Source organism: Onychostoma macrolepis, chromosome 24 (genome assembly GCF_012432095.1).
Source record: "Onychostoma macrolepis isolate SWU-2019 chromosome 24, ASM1243209v1, whole genome shotgun sequence".
Lineage (NCBI taxonomy): Eukaryota > Metazoa > Chordata > Actinopteri > Cypriniformes > Cyprinidae > Onychostoma > Onychostoma macrolepis.
In genome coordinates this window covers 6,504,935-6,531,725 of record NC_081178.1, presented here as the reverse complement: position 1 = coordinate 6,531,725, position 26,791 = coordinate 6,504,935, and the positions used below count along the sequence as shown (strand labels likewise).

The 26,791-nt window shown below is 34.0% G+C and overlaps 2 protein-coding genes across 3 annotated transcripts in view; both read right to left on the bottom strand.

Moving 5' to 3' along the window:
- Window positions 1-23,335, bottom strand: part of LOC131532905 (matrix metalloproteinase-16-like) — a 68,106-nt gene extending 44,771 nt beyond the window's left edge. The window contains exons 1-4 of one of the 2 annotated variants that reach the window (XM_058764749.1): window positions 23,196-23,335; window positions 6,284-6,432; window positions 5,173-5,187; window positions 4,640-4,762 (exon numbers count right to left, since the gene is read on the bottom strand). In XM_058764749.1, the coding sequence (XP_058620732.1) occupies window positions 4,640-4,762; window positions 5,173-5,187; window positions 6,284-6,432; window positions 23,196-23,306 (398 nt within the window). In that variant the 5' untranslated portion in view covers window positions 23,307-23,335. The remainder of the gene's footprint in view (window positions 1-4,639; window positions 4,763-5,172; window positions 5,188-6,283; window positions 6,433-23,195) is intronic. The other variant, XM_058764750.1, reaches the window with a different exon arrangement.
- Window positions 23,336-23,623: 288 nt separating this feature from the next.
- Window positions 23,624-26,791, bottom strand: part of steap2 (STEAP family member 2, metalloreductase) — a 75,979-nt gene continuing 72,811 nt past the window's right edge. Inside the window, exon 6 of the mRNA XM_058764752.1 lies at window positions 23,624-23,709. The gene's annotated coding sequence lies outside the window, so the exon portion shown is untranslated. The remainder of the gene's footprint in view (window positions 23,710-26,791) is intronic.

Below are 26,791 nucleotides of genomic sequence, written 5' to 3'. Positions count from 1 at the left end.
GGTGATAATCACATTTGGTAAAACTGGAAATATAAATAAAAGCACATTCAAAATATTAATTAATATATATATATATATATATAATGTTAAAATGAGGGAGAGATAATTTTCTTACGAGAGATCATGTGATTTTAAGCTACGCTATTATGAAAACTATACCTTACATATAAAGCATTGCTTTATGTTAAAAACTGGTAACATGACACTTTTTTAAATATTACTAACTCAACTGATATTGATTGTAAATATATCTATTGATTTTCACTTTTACAAAAGAACACAGTTGTGAATAAATCATTCTTTTGAGGCAGTTTAATTGAATCGTTTACTGGTTTACAGTTTATCTGAATGATTCATTCACAAACCAATCTGAAACAAAAGCAGTTGGTCAAAATTCTGACTCACTTTCTGATTCATCTTCTTACACAGACTCCGATGCTTAAGTACATACAATATCATTTACTGTAGAACTTCTATCTGATATGTTTCCCACGGGTTACTTTAACATTTACTTGAGGTACCTTCATGAGGGGTACTTAAGTATGACTATCAGGTACTACAGTATAGTGCTTGTGTCTATAGTGTATTAGCCAAAACTCTCAATCAACTCAGTAGCAGCTGTTTTCTCAAATGTGCTGAGGAATTTAAACTGTATTAAAGCTGTGCCTCTTAAAATATTTACAAGACATATTATCTCATGGAAACCTAAGCTCTCTATCTCTATTTCTCTCTCTCATTCCCTCCAGGTGGTGCAGGATGGGGTTTGGATATCATCTGCATACAGTTGTTCTGTCTGTGAGCGCAAACTATTAGATCAACATCTGGCTTCCACTGTTCATGTATTTTTCTTGTCTTTCTCAGCTGTACTTCCCAGAAATCCTAATCCTGTCTTTGAACTTCATGACCCTTCAGATATTTCTTTTCCTCTTTAGGCTTAGATTTTCAGCTCAGCTGCTGTGAAGGCTGCTTGTTGGAGTCGTGTGAGGTGTTTTACAAACCTTCCTGCCGTGTTTCTCATCTACGACATACAGAATTGATTCAGTTAAAAAAATCACTGAGAAAAGAAGCATAAATTTGCATCAAGACTGGATGCCAGAAAGCACTTGGTTGATGACCAGAGCCAGTGGAAATCGTTTCCACAATCTAACCGCGTTAAATCACAGCGACAGGTAGGGGTTAAGTGTTTGTCAAGAGGGCACAATGGTTATAATTCATAGATCATGTCTTTTGGGGTTTGAACCTGTAACTGTTTGGCTATCAGCCCAGTTCTTTAACCACAAGGCTACACCACCACCACCAGAAGGAAATCTTTCCATGGAAAATCCAACAGCAGGGATATTGTCCACTAAACTAAGCAGGGTTGTGTGCTTTTCAGAATTAAATTGAGGGTATGTTTACATGACAGCTATGTACTAAAAACGGAAAATTATTTCCTTTGTGTTTTTAAAAAGTTTCACGTATAGATGACCAAATTGTCAAACTGATTCCCGTTAACATGAATCTGCAAAAATGATCAAAAATGCACATTATACGCACATATTTTACAAATTTTGATGGTAACGGTATCGTTTTCAAAAGTTTGCATTTTCAGGCCCATAAAATATAGTTATAGTAATATAGTAAATGAATGGCCAAAACACATAAAAAAATTTCCATTTTTAGTTGAAAATGAAGTTGTGTAAACACCCCCCTCAGAATACTTTTCAAATTCCTGAATTTGAATTCAATTTGAATTGAGGTAGCAATCAGCAAGTAGAATTACAATAAATCGAACGTTTGTTTGTTTAAAAGTTTTGAAAGTCATCGATAACATTATAGATATAAATCATTTATAAATGGAAATTATTTAAATACGTAGATTTAGACAATTTACAACTTAATTTAAGATTGAATCGTAAATATAGTTTTACTAAACAATTCATGCCAGTGCAAAAATACTTTATAATAATAATATTTATAATGTATATTGATTTTTTTTTTAAATATCAATATCGTTATAAATACTTTATAATAATAATATTTATAACTTATATTGATATTTAAAAAAATATATTATTTAAATTTATTAAAAATATAATTTTTACCAAAATTTTAAAATAATATTAATAGATATAGAATAGATAAAAAAATTATTTTTGCTAAAAAATATGCTGGCCTAGTTTACGTCCAACGAAAGAATGAAACGTATGCATTTAGCAGACACTTTTTTTCAAAAAGTGACTTTCAAAAGAGGAACAAAAGCAAACTATTTTCTAAAATAATCATCATTTTGCCACAAACGCTTTCCACAGAGCTCGTACTGAACCCTGAGCATCCTTTAAGCCACTAAATTGTGAATTCAGATGAGAAAATTTTCTTTTCAAAAACACAGGATGGCCTAAAAAAAAATCAATAGTTAACAACAGTGCCCATTACATATGCTGTTAAATCAAAATTTGTGGTATTATACCATCTAAACCCATGTAAACACAAGGGCTCACACGAAAGAGTCACTGAATACACAACACCTCGCTTTGTTCTTTCAAGTCCTTTGCTGGCGATATTGAAACTATGTCAGTTACGTGAATGACTGCGTGTGTGTCAGTGGTTATAAGAACACAGACTGCTTTGAGATCAACTCAATTAGCCCAGACTAACACACACACATACAGTGATGCTATTTGTGCTTGTTATAGCATGAGGGTGAGGAGAGGCCTCTGTATGTGTATGTGTGTGTGTGTGTGTGTGAGTGTGTGTGTAAGTTCACATGGTATGATCCAGGGTTGGGGGAAGGTGAAGGGTGGTACAGTCTGGATCAAGACAGAGAGCAGGGAATGCTGTGGGGAACATCTGCCTACCCATCTGCTCAGCCTGGCCACACACACACACACACACTCCTGCCTAAAGCCACCATTCCATTACATAATCATAATCTCTCTCTATCGCTCTCTTTCTTTCTCTCTTTCTCAGTAGGCTGTATTGTTTGACTTAGGTCATATCAAAAGATACACTGGTCTTTTCTAATTTCGTCTTGTCCATCAGCTTGCAAAAACACTTTTACTGTACATTAACACAATCAGAGCAGGCCAGAGAGTTTAAAAGCAGAAATGTGACGCTTGAGTTTTTTGTTAAAGCACTTACATGAATTATTCAGTGAGAATATTTGTTATTTGAGCTGTTCAGCTGTCTAAATCATCCTTCTGAGGCGGGACTATGCTTCTAGGTGGATAAACTTCTGCTTACGTTCTACAGTGGTGTGAGTTTATCTGTCACAGCCGTCACACAAACCCACCAACACAATATTATCAAGCAGATTGGCAAATGTAACATAGTTATATTTGAATATAGGTCATACATACATAAGCTGTGGGATTATCAAAGAAATATTGCATTTATAGAGAGCATCATGTTAGTATAATACATGTCACAACAATACAAATCACTTGTTGCTGAGGTTATTTAACAACTCATAATAATAACTCATTATAAGAATGTAAGTCAAAAAAGATGCTGTATATGCCAAAAACTGTTTTCAAATTTATAATAATCAGAAATGTATCTTCAGTGATTTTTGAAGGATCGTGTGACACTGAAAATTCAGCTTTGCATCACAGGAATAAATTACATTTAAAATATGTTTAAAATACTTCACAATGTTACTGCTTTAACTGCATTTTAACAAAATAAAAGCATCTTTAGTGAACATAAGACACTTCTTTTAAAAACACAAAAGACTTGTAAAGCGTAGTACTGTATATATGTATACACTGTAAAAAAAAAAAAAAAAAAAAGTTGAGCCAACTTAAAATTTTAAGGCAACCAGCTTCAGCAGATTTTTGAGTTTTCTCAACTTGTCGTTTTAAGTTTATACAACAAAAATTTGAGAATCTCCCACAAAAATAAGTTGAGCTGCTGCTGAAAATCTGCTGAAGTTGGTTGCCTTCAAATTTTAAGTTGGCTCAACTTTTTTTTTTTTTTTTTTTTACAGTGTATAAGAGTTGAAGTCATTTGAAAAATAATTTGCTTGAATAATTTAGAGCAACTAGATCCTTAAATCTAGTCATTCCAATAAAGGTTTGTAAAGACAGAGGGAAAGAGGCCAGCTGGGACAGGAGAAGAGATGAGAATGTTGGACGGAGTGATTTAGGTCGAGTGAAGGGAGTTTGGCAGGCGGACAGTGAGGTGAGGGAGAAGAATCTGACAGCCTAATTATCCCAGCACTGCTGCTGGCACTGCAAAAATCATTTCCTTAATCAGCATTAGTGTCATCTTCCAGTAAATATATTTAAACAACAAGACACATTTATACTTACAAAACTGCATAAAATATTAAAACTTGTTTTCACAGAATAAATTTTGAATTAAGCGTGTTTTTCTTACCCCATTGGCAAAAAGTTTTTTCTTGATTCAAGCATAAACCTCACTAAATAATGTTGGATTTATGCTTAAAAGAAAAGTAAGAAAAATACACTTTCTCTGAAATCAAGCCTTAGCATTTTATGCAGTTTTGCGTCTAAACAAAATGTGTCTTGTTTTGAGGATGTTTACATATTTTTTTATTTTTTAAATTTTTTCAGAAATCTCACAGAAAATAATAAATGCATGTCATAACACACACACACACACATACACACAAAATAAGTGTGTTTTTGTAACTAACCTGTATGTGATATGTTTGTGTTGCCATTTCTGCCCTGTGAGGGCGTAACGTCTTTTTCGGACGCTAAATTTCGAGGCACCGCCGAACTGGTCTGGCACCCCACATCGTGGCTTCTTCATCCAGCTGAGAGAGAAAAATAAGTAGATTCATTAATATTTCATTGCTTCACACTCGTGACATTCAGCCCAGCCGGTCTGAGCTTCAACACAGCACTAAAATGTTCATAGACTAATTGGCATTCTGGAATAACCTCTCAAAATACACAAGGCTTCCAAAATATAAAGCACATTTACATCATATCAACCTCATATATAAATGAACTTGTGTATTTAATAGTATTAGGTCCACCATGTTTTTCAATGGCAGATGCCAAGACAAATATCTAGGCCAATTAATTAACTGTATGGTTACTGTATTAATAAAACTGAACCCTCTCAAGCCCCTTCCACTAGAGTTCATACAGAGAAGGAGAAGCAAAGATAAGTTTGGTTTTGAAAGCAAGAAACAAATCACAAGAGAAAAGTCAGCCTCACCTTATGGTGATATCACTATGCCGAAGCAAAAAGGAAACAAAAAGATCACATAAGAGTTATGACATCACCAGGATCCTAGCGGCCAGATGTTGTACATCAATGTTTCCCAACTGTTGACTGTTTGACGTTTGCAGCCCTTATCAGACAGGTTTGAGTGTCTTTCAATAATGCCAAACTAGAAAAATGTCTTAAATAAAGGTTCCAAGAGGTTGTTTTCGCAGTGACGCCATAGAAGAACCATATTTGGTTCCCCAAAGAACAGTTCTTAAAATAAAATTGAAAAAAAAAAAAATAATGTTATGATTTTAAAAAATATAACCTTTTCTGGAATGGAAATATTCCATGGATGTTAAAAAGTTCTTCATGGAACCATAGATGCCAATAAAGAACCTTTATTTTTTTAAGAGTGTGGTTGGGAATCACTGCTATACACCAAATTCAGTATGCACAGACATACATTTAACATATTGTGTTTTAGATTTTGAGCAGTTTGTGAAGGCAGTTCTGAAATAAAATCAGGCAATTCCCCATTCATTACCCTTCTGGGGTGGTTTATGCTGATCTCGCTGGTGGTTTAGCCATTTACATTCATACATTTCACAGATATTTTAGCCCAAAATGACTTTGCATTCAAGATATAAATTGTAGTCAGGTTAGACGCCATATTGAATTTAATGCGGATGAAAACGAGACTGCAAGGGATAGATTTTACAATGGCACACACACACTATATAGAGGTCCCAGACCCAGATCACTTCATTTTCACCACTTTCAAAACTGTTTTATGGGGTTTTTAACTACAGAAAGTTTTTCATCCACTGAACAATTGGTATGTTGTTAAACAACAGTGCAATCCACTGACCGCACTGTACTTCTATCCCTCACATCCTCATTTTCATTCCTGTCAAAAATATGACACTACCCTGACTAAGGTCTATTAGGTCTATATTCCCTGGGAATTGAACCCATGACTTAAAGACAGTCCATGATGGGGAACTAAACATGCTGGCAACCGTCTGTCTCTGAGAAGAACATCATCATGTTAAACTTCTGACCCAGAATCAGTCGATTTTGGATTGAGTGACCGTGTGAGGGTGTAACTGCTACTCACTCAATGGTGTTCTTATCCAGTTCACCGGTGACGTTAAGGCCGTAGAGACGCTGCATGGCAGCGATAGCAGAATGCATGGTCTGTTCTGACCGCAGGACGGACATTCTGGGGTCTGTGGGAGGGAGGTAGCCATACCTCTGCAGCCAAGCCTGAAAGTGAGAGAGACTTTTGTTTAATCATTACACGTTACTTCTGTGTATTTAAGCATAAGTCGATGCACTAATAAATTTTCATTCTTCGCATGCTGAGTGTAACACATAATCGTAGCTTTACATGCAAGGCTGAACTACCTCCTATGTTTCTAATTAATGTGTAATTGTTATAATTCATGTCTCACATTTGTATATATAAATAATGTATAACTAATATATATATCTGTATAATATAATAAAAATAGCTTTGTATTATGTATATATATATAATACATGTATGTATAATTGATTTGTAATTTGTAATTCATTTGTAAATATTAAAAAAATGAAAATAGTAATTCTTGTTTACGAATATGAAATGACATATAAGTGTGCGGAGTTAAAAAAAAAAAATAATGCAAAAATATAAATAAATGTAAATAAATTTGAATATATTTTTAGAAATATAAATGTATTTTAAAATGAGATTTTATGTATATTTTATTCATTGATTTTTTTTTAAATATATATTATATGTATATTTATATATTTAAGATTTTATATATTTAAGCAATTCTTAGTCCACAACTTACTGAAATATGCAATTTATGATTAGTAAAAAAAGAAAAATATAACTCATATCTTTTACACACACACACACACACACATATATATATATATATATATATATTACTTGTTACACAAAAAATATTTCACAGCAGAATTAAACAATCCACCAATCAAAATTATTTAATAATAAGCCTTGCAATTTGTACAACACTAAACTGAAAACACTTGAAATTGTAAACATTTTGATAATATAATATAAAAGTATATATAATTTAATAGAATTGAATTATTATTTTTTCTTAACATAGCTAAAATAACTCAGTTTCTTGAGAATGCATATGAAATTGAGAGAAAAACAATTAATATGCCTATGTAAATATCTAGACATAACTAGACAGAACTGTATTAAAATAACTCATACTGACAGTGTTTTCTGTAGAAACATGGCCGCTGCTACCGTTACTGCCATTAGCAGATTAAAAAGAAGGTTGAGTTTGTTTTGAAGTGGTTTTCTCATTAATGCCAGAGAGAAGCGGTAGGAAGTGCTTACACGGATCCTCTGCTGACCCATCTGCTGCCTTCAGCCAACAGCCAAATGCATCACAACTCTACAACACTCATCATGATACTGAGAGCATGTGCGTGTGTGCGTGTGTGTGTGTGTGTGTGTGTGTGTGTGTGTGTGTGTGTGTGTGAGTGAATCATCATCTCTCCATAAGAACATCCCTGTCCTAACGTGCCCTTTTCTAAAGTCACTGGCTGTGTTAAAGAGAAGTCCACTAGATAAACACACACAAACTCACACAAAGAGAGGTCAAATCACTGCTGTACATGAATCTGGACCTTGAAAAGATTTGTAACATTTGAAAGAACAGGTCTTGATACAGTTGTTTAGTGTCAAGTTTCAGCTTCTTTGATCTTGACTTTGTAAGCTGCTGAATTTTGATTGGCTGCTGATGGTTATTTTAGTTGCTTTGTACAATTAATAATGCTAGGATTTCAAAGTATCAAAGAATGTACATGATACATTTAAACTTCTTTGATCAAGTTGTGTTATTCCAGCTAAAGGGAATGTTCTCAGAACTTTTGCTAATGTTCTGGCAAGGTTCTCTAAAAGTTATGAACAAATGTTTTCCCAGTAACATTAATAGAATGTTCATTCAATGTTCTCTGGTCTTTAATAATGTTCTCGAAACATTAGCACAAAAACATTCATGGAACGGTTTTCTTCTAAAATGTTTTTGTTGAAATGTTTTTAAATGTTACTGATTCAGAATATTCACGAAATGTTCAAAAGTTAAGTTACAATAATGTTTACAAAATTATATGTAATGTTCTATTAATGTTCTTATAACCAAGAAAAAATGTTTTTTAAATGTTTAAACATTCAGAAATAAAGTTTTCATAACATAATGGGACTGTTAGTTTTTTAAGTTGAAACAACATCGTTTATTTATTTATATATTTTACAATGTATTTTTGTTTGATGGCATATTGCTATTTTAGTAATTCGACAAATTACTAACTAGTATAGTATCATTTAGTATACTAACTTTCATAAAACTTAAGACTCTGCATTAAGAAAAAATACTTAAATTAGACATTAAATGCCACATGCAAAGAAATAACTGGCTTATTCTTAATAAGAAAATAAGAAAATCTAAATAAAACACAACTGGGTTCCTGTTCCTTCTTCGCTTGGACATCTATTATAGTTGCATATATAAAATTAAGCTTTTTGCATTGTGGATCATTTTCAGTAATGAGAATGATATTTATTTTGCATTACTGTGATGAGGATGATATTTATGCAAATTATAATAATTATATGCTAAAGAAAATTTCTCTTTTGGGGTGAAATATGAGCTAGATATTTCTATGGGAGACTATAGGCAAACTTAATTTGATGACATACTAAACTAAAACGCATAACACAATTTACCCAAGTACGACATGTTCCTGGCTCAACATTGTTTATTTGTCCTGGAATAACTTTCCTAGCAAACAATCATAGGCCAAACCATGTCCCTAAGGTTAAACCTAATCCTAACCCACTCTTACAATCAATGGGAATGAGTGCACTAAACTTAACCATAAGCTTTAAACGAACGTTGTTCGAGGTCGGCAAGAAAATTGATCCAGGAATACGGGCTACTCAGGTAAATCATGTTAAGGAGTTTAATACAGAAGTATGTACTAATACTTTAAAGTGCTGAGGATCGCTTAAGGCACAGACGTCCTTCAAAACAACACACGGCTGTTTTGGGTTATTTACCAGGAATGTTAAGTGTTAATCAAGCCCAATTAAAGACCAAATTCAGGTTGGTCTGTGAGGTAGGCCTACATGACAGAAAGCTTAATATATAACAGGTCACATGAATATATCTCTGTTACACTCTCATACACAGCGATCAGAGGACTTGATTCACTTAGGCGGTTTTATGTGTTAAGCATCACAAGGATAATTAGTTGTGGTGTGAACACGTACATGTGAAAAAAGCCCAAATGTGTCTCTTATCTCCAAGTCAATGTTATTTTAGTAGTATTTCTAAACTATTATATTATTTATTTATATTTTTAAAAAGATCTTATTTACAAATTTAATTTTTTATTTGAATGACTTTTCATTTTCATGTATGTTTTAGTGATTTTGTTATGTGGTTTTGTCATATTTGTACATATTAATTTTTATTTTAGTTTTTAGTCATTTTAGTTATTTTGATACAGCCTCAAATTATTTATTTCAGGTTAGCTTCAAGTTGAAGTTTTTCATCTAATATTTAGATTTATTTTTAAATAATTATATAAATTAGACTTTTGTATTTGTATACGTTTTCATTTTAGTTTACATTTTATTCATTTTGTGATGTCTTTTTTTTTTATGTTTCGTATGTTATGTTTTTGTTATATTATGTTTTTTTTGTGTGTGTGTGTTTATGTTATGTATTTATTTTTGTCATATTTCTATATATAAGTTTTTGTTTTAGTAATTGTGGTACTTCAAAATCGATTTATTTTAGGTTCCCAAAGCAACATATCTTTGATTTTTTAAGTTGAAGTTTTTTATCTAATATTTAGATTTTTTATTTATAATTATATTTCTTATATAAATTAGATTTTTAATATGTATAAGTTTTCCTTTTAGGTTTAGTTTACATTTTAGTATTTTGCTATTAGTATTTTGTTTGTTGTTTGTTTGTTTTTGTCATCTTTGTTCTTTTTATATTTCTTTATAGAAATATTTATTTTGGTTTTAGTTTTAGTAATTTTGGTATTTCAACTTCAAATTATTTATTTTAGGTTAATTTCCAAAGCAACTTGTCTTAAGTTTTTTAAAGTTTAAGTTTTTCGTCAAAATCTTTTATTTTATTTTATTTTATTTTTCACTTACCAAAAACGATTTTTTAATAGTTTTCCTTTTCGTTTTCACTCTAAGAAAATGTGTGTAGAGTTTCAAAACAGAGCTCATCAATGTCTCAAACAATTCACCAAGACACAAAGTCAAAAGTCAGAGATTTCAATATGAACTCAAACATTTCTCATCAAATTCTTCCAAGTCCAAATGATCAAATCTGCTACTCACATTCATTTTATAGTTGTTCGACAATGTCTAATTTTTTTCTCTTTTTTCTTTCTACAAATAAATTTTAGTAGAATCATCAGACAATGTTCAAACTTGAATGGAGAACTCAGATTTACTGAGATACGAAAGAGCAATATCTTATCTAGGGTCAGCTAAAATCTGTATAACACATTTAGACCTGCCAACTAGGCGATTTAATTCAGAACTTCCTCACAGAATTCTTACTGGTCGACCTTCAGCCCGGCTAATGGCACGTCTGGTCAGGAAAGTGTAACGCTGTGCTAAAATATCCTGTATTTGCATTCATTCACAGCATGCTGTTAGCTAAACAGCGATCTGTTATCTTCAGATGTTTTCCCCTGCACAGGAATCATGCTTTTAACTGGCACAGGCGTTTGGCACTGAAAGTCAGACTTCATGAATAAAAACCGTAACCTAATTTGATGTTGGAATGGGATCCAAGGGGATCTATGGTGGTTCGGGTTTACAGACACACATGCGATGAGGTGTTGCATAATGCACAGACCTGAATTGAGTGAGGAAACCAAACCAGAGCAGCAAATGTGTCACGTTTTTGTAGGCGGCATTGTGCAGAGGTGCTATTATTCGATTGCACAACTCAACACAGTTATTGCTGCCCAGCATCTACGCCCAACACTTCACGTTCCTCTGTTTGTTTAGGGTGCTGAGGGACATTTTTCCAGAAAGAAGAATGACAAACTATTTTCAAGCTTTGTTTCAAAACCTCAACCAAACCCCAAAGGTTGCAAAACACCTCAAATCCTGGCAAAAACCATGAGTATAAACAAACACAGTGAAGCTCAACTTAATCTGTGGGAGGTATGGTGTGTAATTGCGTTAAGAACTGGCAAGGTTTTAGACACGCTGTATTATTTATTTATAAATGTATTTATTTATATTCACCTTAAAAACTGTGCCACTAATGGACCAAATGGAATTGAAGTCTGTTTGTTTGAAAGGCCTGACTGGTTTAGCCATAACTTCATTGGCTTAACCAGTGTTGTGGGACTATTTGTTTATCCAAACTTTGTTGAAATCATTTATTTTGCAATTCTGTTTAGTTCCAGTAGTGTAGCAGAAATTACAAACCACAGGACTTTTAATGGCTAAATAGCTATATAAATAGCTGCTAAATAATACTGTAGCTAATTTAGATAATATGTTCCCAACCCTTGTGGTGTCCACGGACAAGTTTAAAACTGTGTATTATTATTATTATTATTAATAACAATAATATATTCATGTTTAAATTTTAATTTAATGCCATTAAATTGAATGGAATTTATTTATTTTACAGATTTGGCAATTATTTTTGCATTCTGCTTTCTAAAGATTGTTTATAGAGACAAGATTAGAGAGAAATTGTGCATAATATAATATAATACATGTTTTAAAGTTTAATTTAATGCAATTTAATTTATTTTACACTATTTATTTACAAATTTTGTAATTTTATCCTCTTGAGAGCCATCTACTTTTCAGTTGTCCTAAAATGAACTGCACCACTCTAATGCCTCAATATGAGATTGTATGCTAGCTGGCATCCGAACGTTCACATATAATTAGCGAGGAACAGTGGAAATGACGATAAAATGAATGATAATCCAAGGCGTTTGGTACTTTAGGTTCATCCTCGTGTTCCCTGGTGTCTAAACTCATTTCTTCTTCCAGTTTTTCTGTGATATACCCTCTTTTATCTGCTGATGATAGACAGCTGAGCTCCACACAGCAGGTCAATGTTTTCTAACACCTCTCTGTCAATCACTTCATATCAGAGCAGAAACACATTCAATACAGTAAAGACAGATACATGCGTGTTATGTAAGTAGAGAAATTATCAGAAAAGGTCTCCACTGAGCTATGGATTATTCAGTGTATAACTTATACATTTGGCCGTATCTAGTCAACGTTAGTGTGCCTTTAAGACAGAGAAGAGGTTTTGTGAGGACTGAAGTTACCCCAGGGGACCTCTAGAGGGAGAGAGCGCATTCTGAGGTGCTTTTGGATTTGGGAACACTTGGCATGTTTGGTGCAGCTTCAAGAAGATTGAGGCCATTAAAAACCACAACCAGGATACAAGATACGCTGGCTCCTTGGATGTGGACTGCATGCCAAATGAACAAAGAGCTTTGGGCCTACAGGTGTATTTTGGTGAGACTGACATTTATTTACTTGGCAGATGCTGTTGTCAAAAGCACTTTACTGTACTTTCAAGTGTCTTTCTGAAAGACACTTTGGGTTACAAGCTTTAAGTTATAACCCCAGATATTTAACAATTTAGCGTCTCAACCTGTTTATTATTTTTTGCTGAAAAATGTTAGCTAACTGTTGTTTCTTTGTTAAAGCTGCAGTCCATAACTTTTTTTGGGTTAAAAATGATCCGAAATCAATATTTGAGCAAGTACATAACCAGCCAGTGTTCAAAACTATCACCTTACTTTACCCCGATTCACAACGGTTAGCTTATAATAATGTTTTCTAATTTGAGTGGTAAGGGTAGGGAAATTCGAGCATGGCACTGCGTCATTATGTCACGTCTGTAAATATAAACAAGTTGTCCCGGCTACTAGACTATCGCACGTGAGGATCCTGCAGGTGGTCGATCGTTTATAGCCTTTTTTCACAGCAGCTAGAATAATTAAATGTATCATTTTGATGGCGGATTGTAATCCAGAAAGGATTATGTGTTTATGAAACACATGTGAATGAAATGAAATTATATTTCAGTTTTAAATGTGCTTCTGGTTACAGATAGCCTGGGATTACACAAGATTTGTATTTTAAAGACAACCAGTTCGAAGGGAGCATAGTTTGCTTTTTGGGTTAAAAGAATTTCTTAATATGAAATTCGAATGGTATGACAATTAGAGATTAGACTGTACAGAAATTGAAATCTACACACTAATACACACTATACTCATTGTCACGCAATGCTGATGTTGTTAACATTAATAATTTGAGAATAAAGTATAACAATAATAATAATTTGCACTGTTAGATGTGATATGAGCTAACAGATCATTAGATTTAATCACCATTGGTAGCGCAATTTATTGTAATGCGTTTTTCCTCAGTTGGTCAGAACAAACGCGGCAGACTTCTTACTTAGTTGTTCAGATGGCAATATATGTGAAAATTCTTATTTGGGTCATATATTCCAAGACGTAGGCTAGAATCTGTGATTCCTGAGTACAGTATCCACACTGGTACGGTGACTGACAGACTGACACACATACTCCTCAAAACATTAGATTCATCCGTGCTTGAGCCGTGCCAGAGCACAACCCCACACACGGAAGATAATTCCGCACCGAGCTGCAATTCCAGGTTTTCAAACAGAGATGGCGAGAAAGAGGCAAAACTTACGGATTGCAGTTTTATTGCATCTTGATTTTTGAAACCCATCAGTCATTCATGTATGATTATGGATGTGTTCCAAATAACAAACTAGTCAACGAGAAAGATATCCGTTATGATTTCCATTAATCTCACTGACAGTCACACATCGACTGAAGGACTTTCTGGAAGTATGTGAGCTGCTATGGAAGAAGTGAGCTGTCTTCTTTGCTCATAGGTACATTTTTCATGAGCCAATCACATGAGCCATAAATGCGATATGAATAACATTCAGGAAAACGATGCCTGAAATTCCTATTTTGTAGTATTGCACACTTAGCCTCAAAAATATTGGTCACTAGGAAAATGTCTACTGTAATATAATGAAATATTATATAGGCTATGTGATTATACATTGCTTACAAATGTTTTATTTTGTCAGAGTGCACAACAATTTTTCAAAAGTTTTTTTTTTTAATAGTACATAACATATATGCTAGTATCCTCTTTTTGAACATAATAGTGTTATTTTAGTATTATTTATATTATAACATTTATCAGTATTTTAAATTAGGATTTAATTTTTATATTTTCAGTTTTTATTTTAGTTTTAGTCTTTTTTTTTTTTTTTGTCCTTCTGTGCCATTATTATTATTATTATTAATAATATTTCCTATTTATTTTTATTTAAGTTTTAGTCATTTTAGGACTTTTTATTTTACTTCAGTAAGCTGCCAAATCAATTTATTTATTAATTTTTTTTTTAAGTTAACATTTTTTTGTCTAATATTCTAAGAAAATATAATATTTTAATTTGTCATTTTTATATTTTGCAAAAACTTTTCATTTTTAATAGTTTTATTTTTAGTTATAAAACTATGAAAATAACACTGGAACATTGCTGTCCACATTCCATACCAAGAACCTCAGGAGAATACTCAAGGTATTCTGGCCAAACAAAATCTCTAATGAAGACTTACTGTATCGCTGCAAACAAGAAGACATGGCCACAACAATCATGAAAAGACGCTGGCGATGGATTGGACATGTGCTGCAGAGAGAAGACGGCTCCATCATCAAAACAGCCCTACACTGGACACCAGATGGAAAGAGGAAGAGAGGACGGCCAAAGACCACCTGGAGACGAACGGTGGAACAAGAACTGAAAAGCCACCACCACACCTGGGGAACGATAGGCAATCTGGCCCGCGACCGGCAGAAGTGGAAGGATTTCGTTGCTGCCCTTTGCGCCTTCGGCGCTATGGGCAGTAAGTAAGTATAGCCATTGCTGAACTCCAAAAAGGTCAACCAACATCACACAATATGATTTAGGCCAGGGTGGACCTGACGCTGTACTCTATTTGCCAAACCACGCCACTGAACTTTCAGAGCTGATGCGCTTCATGGATCACTAGCTAATAAGGCAAACGAGGCCTAATTAGCCTCATAGAAACATCAAAGCTGAACCCTAAAGGCCGTCCGAACGCTTCATTAGCAATGAAACTCAGAGAGAAGATGAGACCATGGCAACACGTACAGATGGAGTATAGATCAAAGATAAATAAGTGACTGTTGAGCTTGGCTAGTCAAAAATACTTCAAATTCCATCCTGTAAAATCCTTTGTTCATCTTTAGAATGTTAGTTTTTTTTGTGTGTTAAAAAAATTTAACTATAAACATTTGGATCTGTGGTACTTTCAAAACATTGTTTGTTTGAGAATCCAGACCTGCCTAGCAACAGCAACACTTGCTCAACCACTGGTGTGAGTTTGGGGCGGGGCTATATATTTGTCTGACCAATGACAGACAAGGGGTGTGTTCATGGAAACCTGTGTGAAACAGTCACTAATTTGGCAAATCCAAGTGAGGCTAGAATTTATAACTTTTACAGATTTGATCATTATATGGGCTTTTGGAAAGCTTTGCATTGCTAATGCATTTTAATGTGTGATTTAACCTTCATCCCAGCATGCAATTTGAGTTGCCATAACTGTTTTGCTGCCTCTATATATCTGTATATAATATACAGTATGTGTGTGTGTTTCTAAGCACATAGTGTAGCTTATATTAAAAACTGACCTTTTCACACAATGGTGCTTAACTGCTGTCTGTTTTAGCTGAGCTGTGACACCAGACACATGGGATCTCTTGCATCACTTGTGCTTAAGTGAGTGTAAGTGTGTGTTGGTAAAGGCTATCGCTCTCTGGTATCGGTTTTCACATGCACTAAATTATTCATCCGGACACATACCAAAGCGTCATATCGCACATGGGATCTCCATGGCTACCCCCTCCGTCTCATGCCCTCCATCAACCGCTGCCGACTGTTTTGGCCAAATGTCAGAGAATGTCACAGTTCTCTAACGGATCTAGCACGCTTTTAACCTCTCAACCCAGTTCCAAACAAAACATTTTCATTCATTCGCAGTTCATTCCCTTCAGAGAGAGCTTTGTGTCTGTTGCTACAATACATGTTCAGAATGAAGTACTAGCATAATGCATATTGCTCAGTATGTACTTGTACACAGCCTAGTATTTTATAGTATGTGAAGCACATCTTATGATATCCTAAAGTGTTGTTTATTATGTTGCATGTTTAATTTAGTGAGTGGCATCATTTTGCATCTTTAATCCACTGTCTTATGTTATGACTTCTTAAATGAATAATGAAACATAAATTAGATATTAACTTTATGGTTTTTGCTTCTATTTCATTCATCACATTTCAAATGGAAGGGGAAAAAAACAAATACATAAATAAAAATAAAAAAATGTTCTTGGATTATTACATTATTTCCATGTTACTATAAAAACACAGTAGAGGTTAAAAAGTTTGTTTGAAGTATAAAACCTTTTTGGTAATATAATCAGATTACTTTTTGATTACTTTTAGATTACTTTTTAGATTTTGACCTAACTTTTATCACATTGATTTAAATAATATAATCTTAATATAATATTAATAATATTCATATAATCGAATACATTGAATATTAGTTAGATTATAATATTAAAGAATATTTATTGATTTATAAAAAGGTAAGAAATAGATGGTTCTTTAAAGAACCTTTGACTGAAACATATTCATATTGTGTGATGTTGGTTGGCCTTTTTGGAGTTCATTGATTATTGATTTATTGATTTCAAATGATTTTCATTTGTTTCAGGTCAAAAAAATGTAATATGACTGAATCAATCTGACTGCCTTAGGTTACACTCTTAAAAATAAAGATGCTTAAAAGGTTCTTCACAGTGATACCATAGAAGAACCATTTTTGGTTCCACAAAGAACCATTCAGTCAAAGGTTCTTTATTACTTACCTTTTTATAATCTGAAGAACCTTCTTTCTCCACAAAGAACCTTTTGTGAAACAGAAAGGTTCTTCGGATGTTAAAGTTTCTTTATGGAACCATTTAGACAAAAAGGTTCTTCTATGGCATTGTGAAGCACCTTTATTTTTAAGAGTGTGTACACCAACAAAAGTCATTTTTAAAAAGGTTATGTCGAAATTGCATTTTTATACAGTATAGTCAGAGTCTGTGCCATGTAGAAGTGAGCTTGGCATCAAGTCATCACTGGATTGAGCTGCAAGGACATTTTTTCCAGGTCTCTACGGTGTCAACAGAAAACCCCAAAGATCTCAAGAGAGCTGATAGTGTCATGTGCGTCTGTTCAACACCAGCAATCACCCGTGCCATTAAAGATTGAAGAGCAACAGTCTCTTTCGGCACACTAACATTACGCCAAGGAAAACAGCAAGAGACGTGCGAGCGAGACAAAAAAGAAAGAAAATAACGTCCGGGGAGTAAGAAAGCTAGAAATAGACATTGCATACAGACAGAACCACGCGTTTGGGTTGCGCTGGTGCGCTCACTTCTCGCAGGACAGATAAACAGACGGATGTGTCGTCCCCTCCACGGCGAAAATCTGCTCGCCGTACAGAGCCAAACTGACATCAGAGAGACCATGTGTGAACGCAACATGCTACATGAAGCACAGAGCACTACAATCTTGCCTGGAAATGCATACGATGACACAATGTACGAACAGAATGCATGCATGCATTGACGCTTGCACAAGCATGCAAAGGCATAGTATGACGTTGTGCACAAATGCAACAACCGTTAACAAATAAGAGCTGAGGAAAAGTCGACAATCTACTCATGTCCTCAGTAGGCCTCCAGACAGTAAGTGGTGCTCAGAAACACTGCAAAAGCATAAACACATGATGAAGGGAACGATCTAATAAACATTTGAGCTTCTGTTCATTCATGAGCCTTCAAAAGAGACTTTCATGTTGTACTCAGGAACAAAACCGACCTAGTCAAATGGCTCCATTATTCAAAGGGTTCTTGTGATCGAATCTGTTGGCCGGTGAAAAAGACAGAACTGAACCTATTCAGTTGGGCTGTGACGGACTCTGTGCTCAGCAGGACGCAACCTCACTGCCTCTAGTCCACATATAAAGTTAAATCGAAGGGCTTATGGGATGGTTTGCGCATTGTGTATTCTCTTTGAAGCTATGTGTTGCGTTGAGTGCTGAGTGAGAGAGAATATGTGTATTATATGTGCAAGTGTGACAAAACCCAAAGCATGGCTCTGAATAATGTGATTTTGCAACTGATACTCAGAACAGATTAGCTAAATATAGGCCTAATATGACCTGTTCAACCCAAAACACTGGCATACAATTAGGGCTGGGTGGTATTTTGAATATTTTTTAAATATCTGAGATGACGATCCTTCCTTACTCGTAGGTATGTGAGCATTTTAACAGTGTTTCTGATTAAAAATCATTCACGTGAATCAGTTAAAATGGCCCATGCTGTACATTTAGGGCTGGGCAATATAATGAACAGTTATGAAATATTTGAGATGATGATCCTTCCTTGTCTTACAACTCTCAATTATGAGAGCTTTAAAACATTTTTAGTATCATCTTTAATTTATCAAAGCAGCATTTAGAGTTTGTTCAATGTGTCTGAATCAGTTCAAACTGTCCGTTTATATGAATCAGTTCAACTCTGATTCAGTGATTCATTGTATCATCGCTCAAAAGTGTTCATGGATGTCTCTGCATAGTATTTTTCCACTCCAAATGCTGAATTCAATTAGGGCTGGGCAATATATTAAATATTTATGATATTTATGACATTTATTTAAGATGATGATCCTTCTTTCTCCTATGATTCTCAAATATGACAGCTTTAGTACGTCTTTGAATTTTCAAATTAGCATTAGCATTTGTTCAATTCATATACACAAATCAGTTCAAACTGTCCATCTATATCAATCAATTCAGCTCTGATTCAATAAATCATTTGCATCATCACTCATAAATGTTCATGGAAGTCTCAGCATAGTTTTATTATTCTCAGCGTAATAAAATGTTTTAGTAAAATAAATATGGCAAATTATTGTATGTGATGTTATATTGGTAATGAAAGCTTAGTATTTTTATACAGATTTTTAATAATTATAAATAAAAAGAGTATTATTTAGTAAATAACAGTTTGGAAGCTGTAATTTTATATTATATTTTACTGTAATTTAATTTACTTGCCTATTTTGTCTAAAAGAAGGTCTTTTTTGAGTTAGTTCGGAGTAAATGCAAACGTATCTACATATATATTATAATATCATGGATTCTTATGTCATCCAGTGTACGCACGTGTATTTTGGGGGTGATTCACTTTAGCCATTGTGGTAAAAATAACATTCGCTCTTGTTTTAATGTAAGATTAGCAAAATGATAGAAACTGCAATACAAAGATGGAGGCTGAACTCCATCTGACTCCTATTCACGCACACACATCATTTTATACAAAGTGACAAACATCATCCAAACATGTCATTTTGGAGAGAATACGCCATTGTTGGAGAGATGTGACAGAGCTTTATCTGTCCACAGTGACGTTTTTCTGTAGACTGACAGCTCTGGCGCTATTTTACAGCTTGCTGCGTGCGTTTTCGCAAGACGTGACGACTTAAATCTATACAATGAATGAAATAACGCCTCCATAATCCAAACGATTTATATTAATACAACTTTTTCCATTTAATAAATCGTACTTTTTAATTAAAAAATAAATCAGTTGTGTCCCCGGGAGATAATTCCTCGGCTGGTTCTGGGAGGCCATTCTTCAACTGAAAGCCTCGTAAAGACCTCCAGAGAGCAATACGTATGGAGAGCGCGAGAACTGCCAAGAAAAGATTACATGTCCATTGTCAGCTCTTAATAATTTGGCTTTCTGAAAGACCAAATAGTTTGTCAATGGTTTCTTTTATAACACACCTCACTGCCTTCGCCGCACACTAGTTAAATCCCTCTTTTGTCTGTCTGTCACACACTATTAATAATGTCTCTCTCCAAAACACACACATACACATGGAGACAGAAAGTGAGCGAGAGAGAAAGACTTTGTCTACTGTACCGAGAGTGTGTACATTGTACGTTTGAATAGATATTGAACCATAACACAATAAAACTTGTTTAATGTGTCTGGTAAAACAGTGTTAATCATGTGGAACTGCAAGGAAGGTAGGAAATTGAGGTGATGCTGTGGCCCAGTGACCAATCAGCTCCTGACCTCAGTCCCACAGAAATGATCATAATGTCAAAACCTGGACGGATTTAGGTTAAACTACTGATCCATCATGTAGAAAGACAGAGACTTGTTTTATCCCTCCAAAGCCAATGTATTTGTGTGCTCAGGAAGCTACCAATATAACCCTCTGCCACTGCCACACCAGCAGAGCATGTAAGCCAAACCGCACCAATAAACTTAAATGTTTTACATCAATGTCCTTTTATAACCTCAGACAAGTGGAAAATGCATTCTGTCTGTCTCCTTGATGCTTTTTTACCCTTGCAGATTGAATGTTCGATTCACACAAGGCTTTCTTAAAGGGACAGTTCACCTAAAATCAAAGTTCTGTCTTCATTTACTTGCCCTCATGTCATATCAAACTTGGATTCTTAAAAATTAGGGGTTTTAAAGGTGGTTTTTGCAGCAATGCCATAGAAGAACCAGTGTGAAGAACATTTTATTAATCTAAAGAATCTTTTGTGGAATGGAAAGATTCCATGGATGTTAAAAGTTCTTCGTCAATGCCAATTAAGAGCCTTTATTTTTTAAGACTGTGTATGACTTTGAGGAACACAAAACAAGATGTTTTGAAGAACATTGAGGTCCAAAAAACATTGGAACCCACTGGCTTTCATTGTATGGACAAATTTTGTGTACAGTCTATTGGTTTTAGTGAGTAAATGATGACCGAATTTTCATTTTTGAATAAACTATCCTTTTCACTCTTGAAATTAAAGGTTCCAAAAGAGTGTTTTTGTAACAGTGCCATAGAAGAACCATTTTGGGTTACCCAACGAACTGTTTTCTTTCACTCTTAAAAATAAAGACTCTTTATCGGCATCTGTGGTGTCATGAAGAACCTATAGCATCCATGGAAATTTTCCATTGCACACTGGTTCTCTATGGTGAAAAAAGGTTCTTCAGATTGTTTAAAAATACTCAAAAAAGAACTGTTTCTTTGAAGAACTGCCATGAAAGTCCGTTTTTTTGGAACCCTTATTTTTAAGAGTGTACAATCTTGAAAATAAACGTTCTTTATTGGCATCAATTCATGGAACCTTTCCAAATCACAAAATGATCTTTACAGTGGAAAAGAAGGTTCTTTAGATTATTAAATCTTCACTGAAAAGAAAAAAAAAAAAAAAAAAGTTCACTAAAAGGTTCTTTGGGGACCCCAAAATGGTTCTTCTATGGCATCATGCAAAAACCCACTTTTGGAAACTTTATTTTTAAGGGTGTCGTATAAAGAACATTGAAATAATCTGAAGAACCTGTTTCCACTCTAAAGAACCTGTGCGATGGAATGTTTCCATGAATTTTCAAGCTTCTGCTTGGAACCATTTATGCCACTGGTGTTTTCTTCTAAAAAGAAATCCAAATCAGTCCAGTGAAGACGTTTGTTTCAAGCTGATCTGATTTATACTCTGTATTCCGCTTTGCTTCTCGCTAATTTATACAATGTGATGCTTAAATACATGGTGACTGAGGACTTTAAAGTACATGGTACTGTAAAATGTTATTGAATTGCTGCTGTCCTGAGAAAGCCTCTAATCTCAAAGGGTCTAAAATAGCAATCTTCCGAGAGACAGAAAGAATAACGGTTGTCAGGATGAAAATTTAGGGCGTCTCAAGCTATTGTTTGCTTTACCACAGATTTTAGGCTCCTTAAGACATAAAGGGCATCTGACACAACTGTCAAGCTCATAAACAGGCGGTCTGCCTCTGCAACACCGTCCAGCACTTGAGGAGAAAAACTTTGTCCTGAACACACTTCACTATTCCAAACAACACAAACAGCTGTCTCATTTGAGCATAACTTCTGACCGACAGTAAATTCACAGCGGACTTTTATAATGTTGGCACGTTTCAAAGGCAAAAGCTTTCTTTGCTGCTTTGCATGAAATGCCGCTGCATTTCTAATAAAAATGAAAAGCTGAACTGTAACAGCATGTTTACCGTTACAATATTTAGGCTGTAATGACAGGTTGACTTCTTTGGTTACTGGCCGGATATCAAGTCATGTCGAGTTGATTTATTCCACCCTTTGGTGAATCAGATTGTGCCAATAGAACAAACCTCAGTGTGTGTGTGTGTGTGTCCAAAACAGCAGGAAAAGAGAACATACAAGCTTTTGGAGCGGAATAATGGAAGTGTATGGACTAAACTCCTCTTTCCTCTGAAGGAACACTTATTGCGCACATAGAAAGTCAGAGGTGCAACTACACAAGCCCTTGACCGTGTTTTTGAGCAAATTAGCTATAGACTGAATCATAAATGCATTACAAAAGTGATAATACAAACAAAAGTCTATTTGCTTCACAACACAAGCTGCATGCTGCTTTTTATTTACTAAGCAGCAGCACTGTAACTTGAACACTAATTTATGTGACACATTAGCATATTTAACATTGATTTTATTAATAAGTTTCTGTATAAATCATAAACCCTCGGTCTTAACAGTAAACATTCACCAACAAGTCTCAGAAATAACAATGCAAGCCATTCATCTGCATTGTTGTCATTTGATAAACTTTAATTTGGCGTGTTATAAAGACGTGCAAAGCTCGAATCGGTGAACTGCATTAGTAGTTTGCATGCAAAATGGCTCAATCCAGCAGGGTTTGTTATGCATGTAGAGATGTGAAGGACATCAACATCATCTCTTCTGTGGATCTCTTACCTCCACACTGAATTGCTGCTCCTCACCGTCCACAGCACATAAAATCCACAGCAAGAACTGCGCGCACAAGCAATTCAACCCTCTTCTATTATGCAGTGTTAACAAAACCATAATGACCCGTATTTATTCGTTTTGGCTGCTTTTATTAATAGTCAATAAAAAAAGCAAAGAACAAAAGAAGGAATAAATCCCCCTGGTCTCAGTGGGTTGGAAACATTAGAGGCAGACAAACAGTCGTCACGTCGAGAGATATAATAATAATAATATCATATCACTCCGGGAGGCTCTGATCGCGTTGTTTGCTTCTTCAGAGTTCGTCTCTTCTTTGTCTCCCGGAGGCGCAGATGTGATGATGATGCTCAGATAAGTCACATTTAGTTGTGCTGCTCCTCTTCTGCTCAGCGCGATGGACTGCGAGTTTTCAACCATACCTCTCCCCTCTGCGCATGCGCGCTGCGCTCCGCTCTGAATCCCACCTCAGCGGAGAACCCACGGAGAGCAACGTCACGGAATCCTAGATCAGAAACCCAACACCAAACTGGAGTAAATAAACAGATATTGTACTATGATAATAATAATAATAATTATTATTATTATTACAACTAAAATAATATACGTATATTGTATTGCCTTTATTAAATTTCACATAGGCTAACCTATTTATATTACTAAATTTCAAAATCTACCAACATATATACAAAATTTTTCAGTATGTTTCGGTATATATAACATATACACACATTTACATATATAATTTAATATAAAAAAATTAACACATTTAATAACAAATTATATATATATATATATATATATATATATATACATAACACATATGTGTATTTATAACACATTAATACGTAAAATTTTGATTTAGTCTTTATATAATATATATTTAGTAAACTAGTTTAACAATATTTAGTAAAATTATATATATATATATATATATATATAAATATAAGTGTATGTATGTATGTTTATACATATATGTAATTTGTAACACATTAATAAATAATATTTTGATTTCATCTTTGTACTTTTGTATTAATGTTCATTTTAATAACATATTTAGTAAGATATTTTATAATTTAATAAATATTACTAAACTAAGTATATGTATATTAATTTAAATAATAATAAATATATATATATATATATTTTTTTAAATCTAGCTTGGATGCCTTTTAATATGCAGTGTACCGTTCATGTCCACTAGAGGGCATCTCTCATGTTCTCTTACTGTATAAAAAGACGGGACATTACAATTTCTTCACTTTTTATATACATAAGTCTTCCCAGCTGTTTTTTTTTTTACAGTGTCCAGTTCCAACAGTCAGACTGAATCATCCAGAAACTGTACAGCACTTATGTGTTACATTTATCATTTGCTTGGCACAATTTATTAGCACTCTTACAAAAGTGCAAAGTGTGTGTTCCTCTCACACAGGGAACAGTCCAAAAATATGAGTGCAAAACAAGCCCATCTCCATCTCAGTGTGAACACGTATCAAAGCCGAAAAAGAAAAGAAAATCAGATTAAACGTCGCAGATCAATGATTTTCTACTTAGAGGCAAATGCGATGGAAAAAAAGCAGAGCAGCAGGGTACGGCCATGGCCATCTGATGAGGTTTCAATTTGCACGGGGCCGCAGGGAATCTGCTCTTCTCTCTAAACAGACAGACGAGATGGGAACGCACCACTAACATCTGTCAAACTACAACCGTTGATCTCACACGTCACTGACCACAGCAAAGATGGAGGGTTTCCACTGACCAATAACAGCTTTCCTTCAAAACATACTCACCTCAAATCATGCAGCTTATTGAGAAAGGTGTGATATATATATATATATATATATATATAAAACCCACTCAGAACATCTTAGCAGTTAACATTTGAACAGCAGAAGTACAAAAACAGCATGTATTTGGGTTAAAAATGGTCAGCATTGTGTTTTTGTGCTGCTTTTGATTTGTAGTTGATGATTGCTCTGTTTTCAAATCCACAAACTCTGCCAGCTGGATCTATGTATCTGTCACATTTCAGCCACATGAGTGGAGATCAGCCAGCGAAGATAAACATGACGTGCTCATCAAAGTGATCCTGCGAAAGGTCCTTTGAGGTAAACTGAGAAACACCCAGCAAGCACAACAATGTTGTATAAACATTTATTTTAAGTTGTTAAAAGGTTGTCATAATGTTTTGTAATAATGTTACATGTAAATGTATTGTTACTGTAATAAAGATTAATATTATTCTTCATCCTTAATATTTCAGATGTGTTTTTTTTTTTTTTTTTTTTTACATATATTTTATTATTAGGTATAGTTATTTTTTTGACAGGCTTTTTTTAGTATGTAATTTTAAGACTGTAATTTTAGTATTACACTATTATAGCATTTATTAATTATGTCTTATGTACATTTTAGGTCTTATGTACTTTCATATTTTTATTTTTAATTTTCAACTTTAACTTGTTTCATTTCAGTTGTATTACATATGTGCTTTAAGTTTTTAACATATTATTTTATTATTACGTATACAATTAATACAACATTTTTGATTATTATTTATGTGTTGTTAGTATTATTTATATACTATTATAGCATTTATTAATATTTTGAATTAGCTTTTATTTTTATATTTTCTTATACACTTATATGCTTTTATCATTTTATTAATATTTCAATTTAAAACATTCAATTAAAAATAGCTTTAATTTATTTCTATTTCAGTTTTAGCTTTAGTAATTTGAATATACTTAAACTTTTATTTCAGTTAAATGTTTTTTTTTAGTTATATATTTAGTTTTATTTCATCTATTTCAGTTAAGGAAAGTGATAGTAGCTTTTAATTTTAGCTTTAGTTTTAGTTAACAGCAACAACAACACTGACAGAGACAAATAATGTTCTAATGTGAGAACGTTGTATTATGTTATTTTCACTTCGTAACAGTGAAACGCGCAGACTACGACCTACTGTAAATATAATGTCTCACAAACATTGCCGTTTAGTCAGTTTTTAAGAACGTGTTATACTAACATTTTAAAAGCACTTAAATAAAATCTGACCAGGTAGCTATTTTCAAAATGTTTCCTCAGTTTTTATTTTATTTTATTCTAGTTATGTTTAAATTTAGCTGTAGAATGTTTTTAAAATAGAATGTTTTAAAAATGTTCTGCAACGTTACTGTACTATGACTGCAACCAAGATGCAAAGCTGTTGAAATGTTTTATGTTTGCTGGGCAGTTGTGTTGGAGAAATGAGCAGGTGCCATAATTTCAATTCTGGCATTTATCGTTGACACGTAATAATGATGACATCCTAAACTAGAGCACTCACACATTTCAGCAACCATCTGTGCCTCTTTCTCTTTCTCTGTCCATCTCTCATTCTCTTTTTGCTGGTTCTGTTTGTAGTCTCTCTCTCTCTCTTGCGTTTTTGAGAGATAGAAGACTTTGTGTTGCAGCACTGCGTAGTGGGTACTGCTAACTTTCCCTCTCAATATCACTTCTACTGCTGTAACTGCATCTGCTCCCCCCATTCAGAAAGCTCCTCTTTGGCTGCCTGCTTCAAAACCTTCCTTCTGCTTCCATCA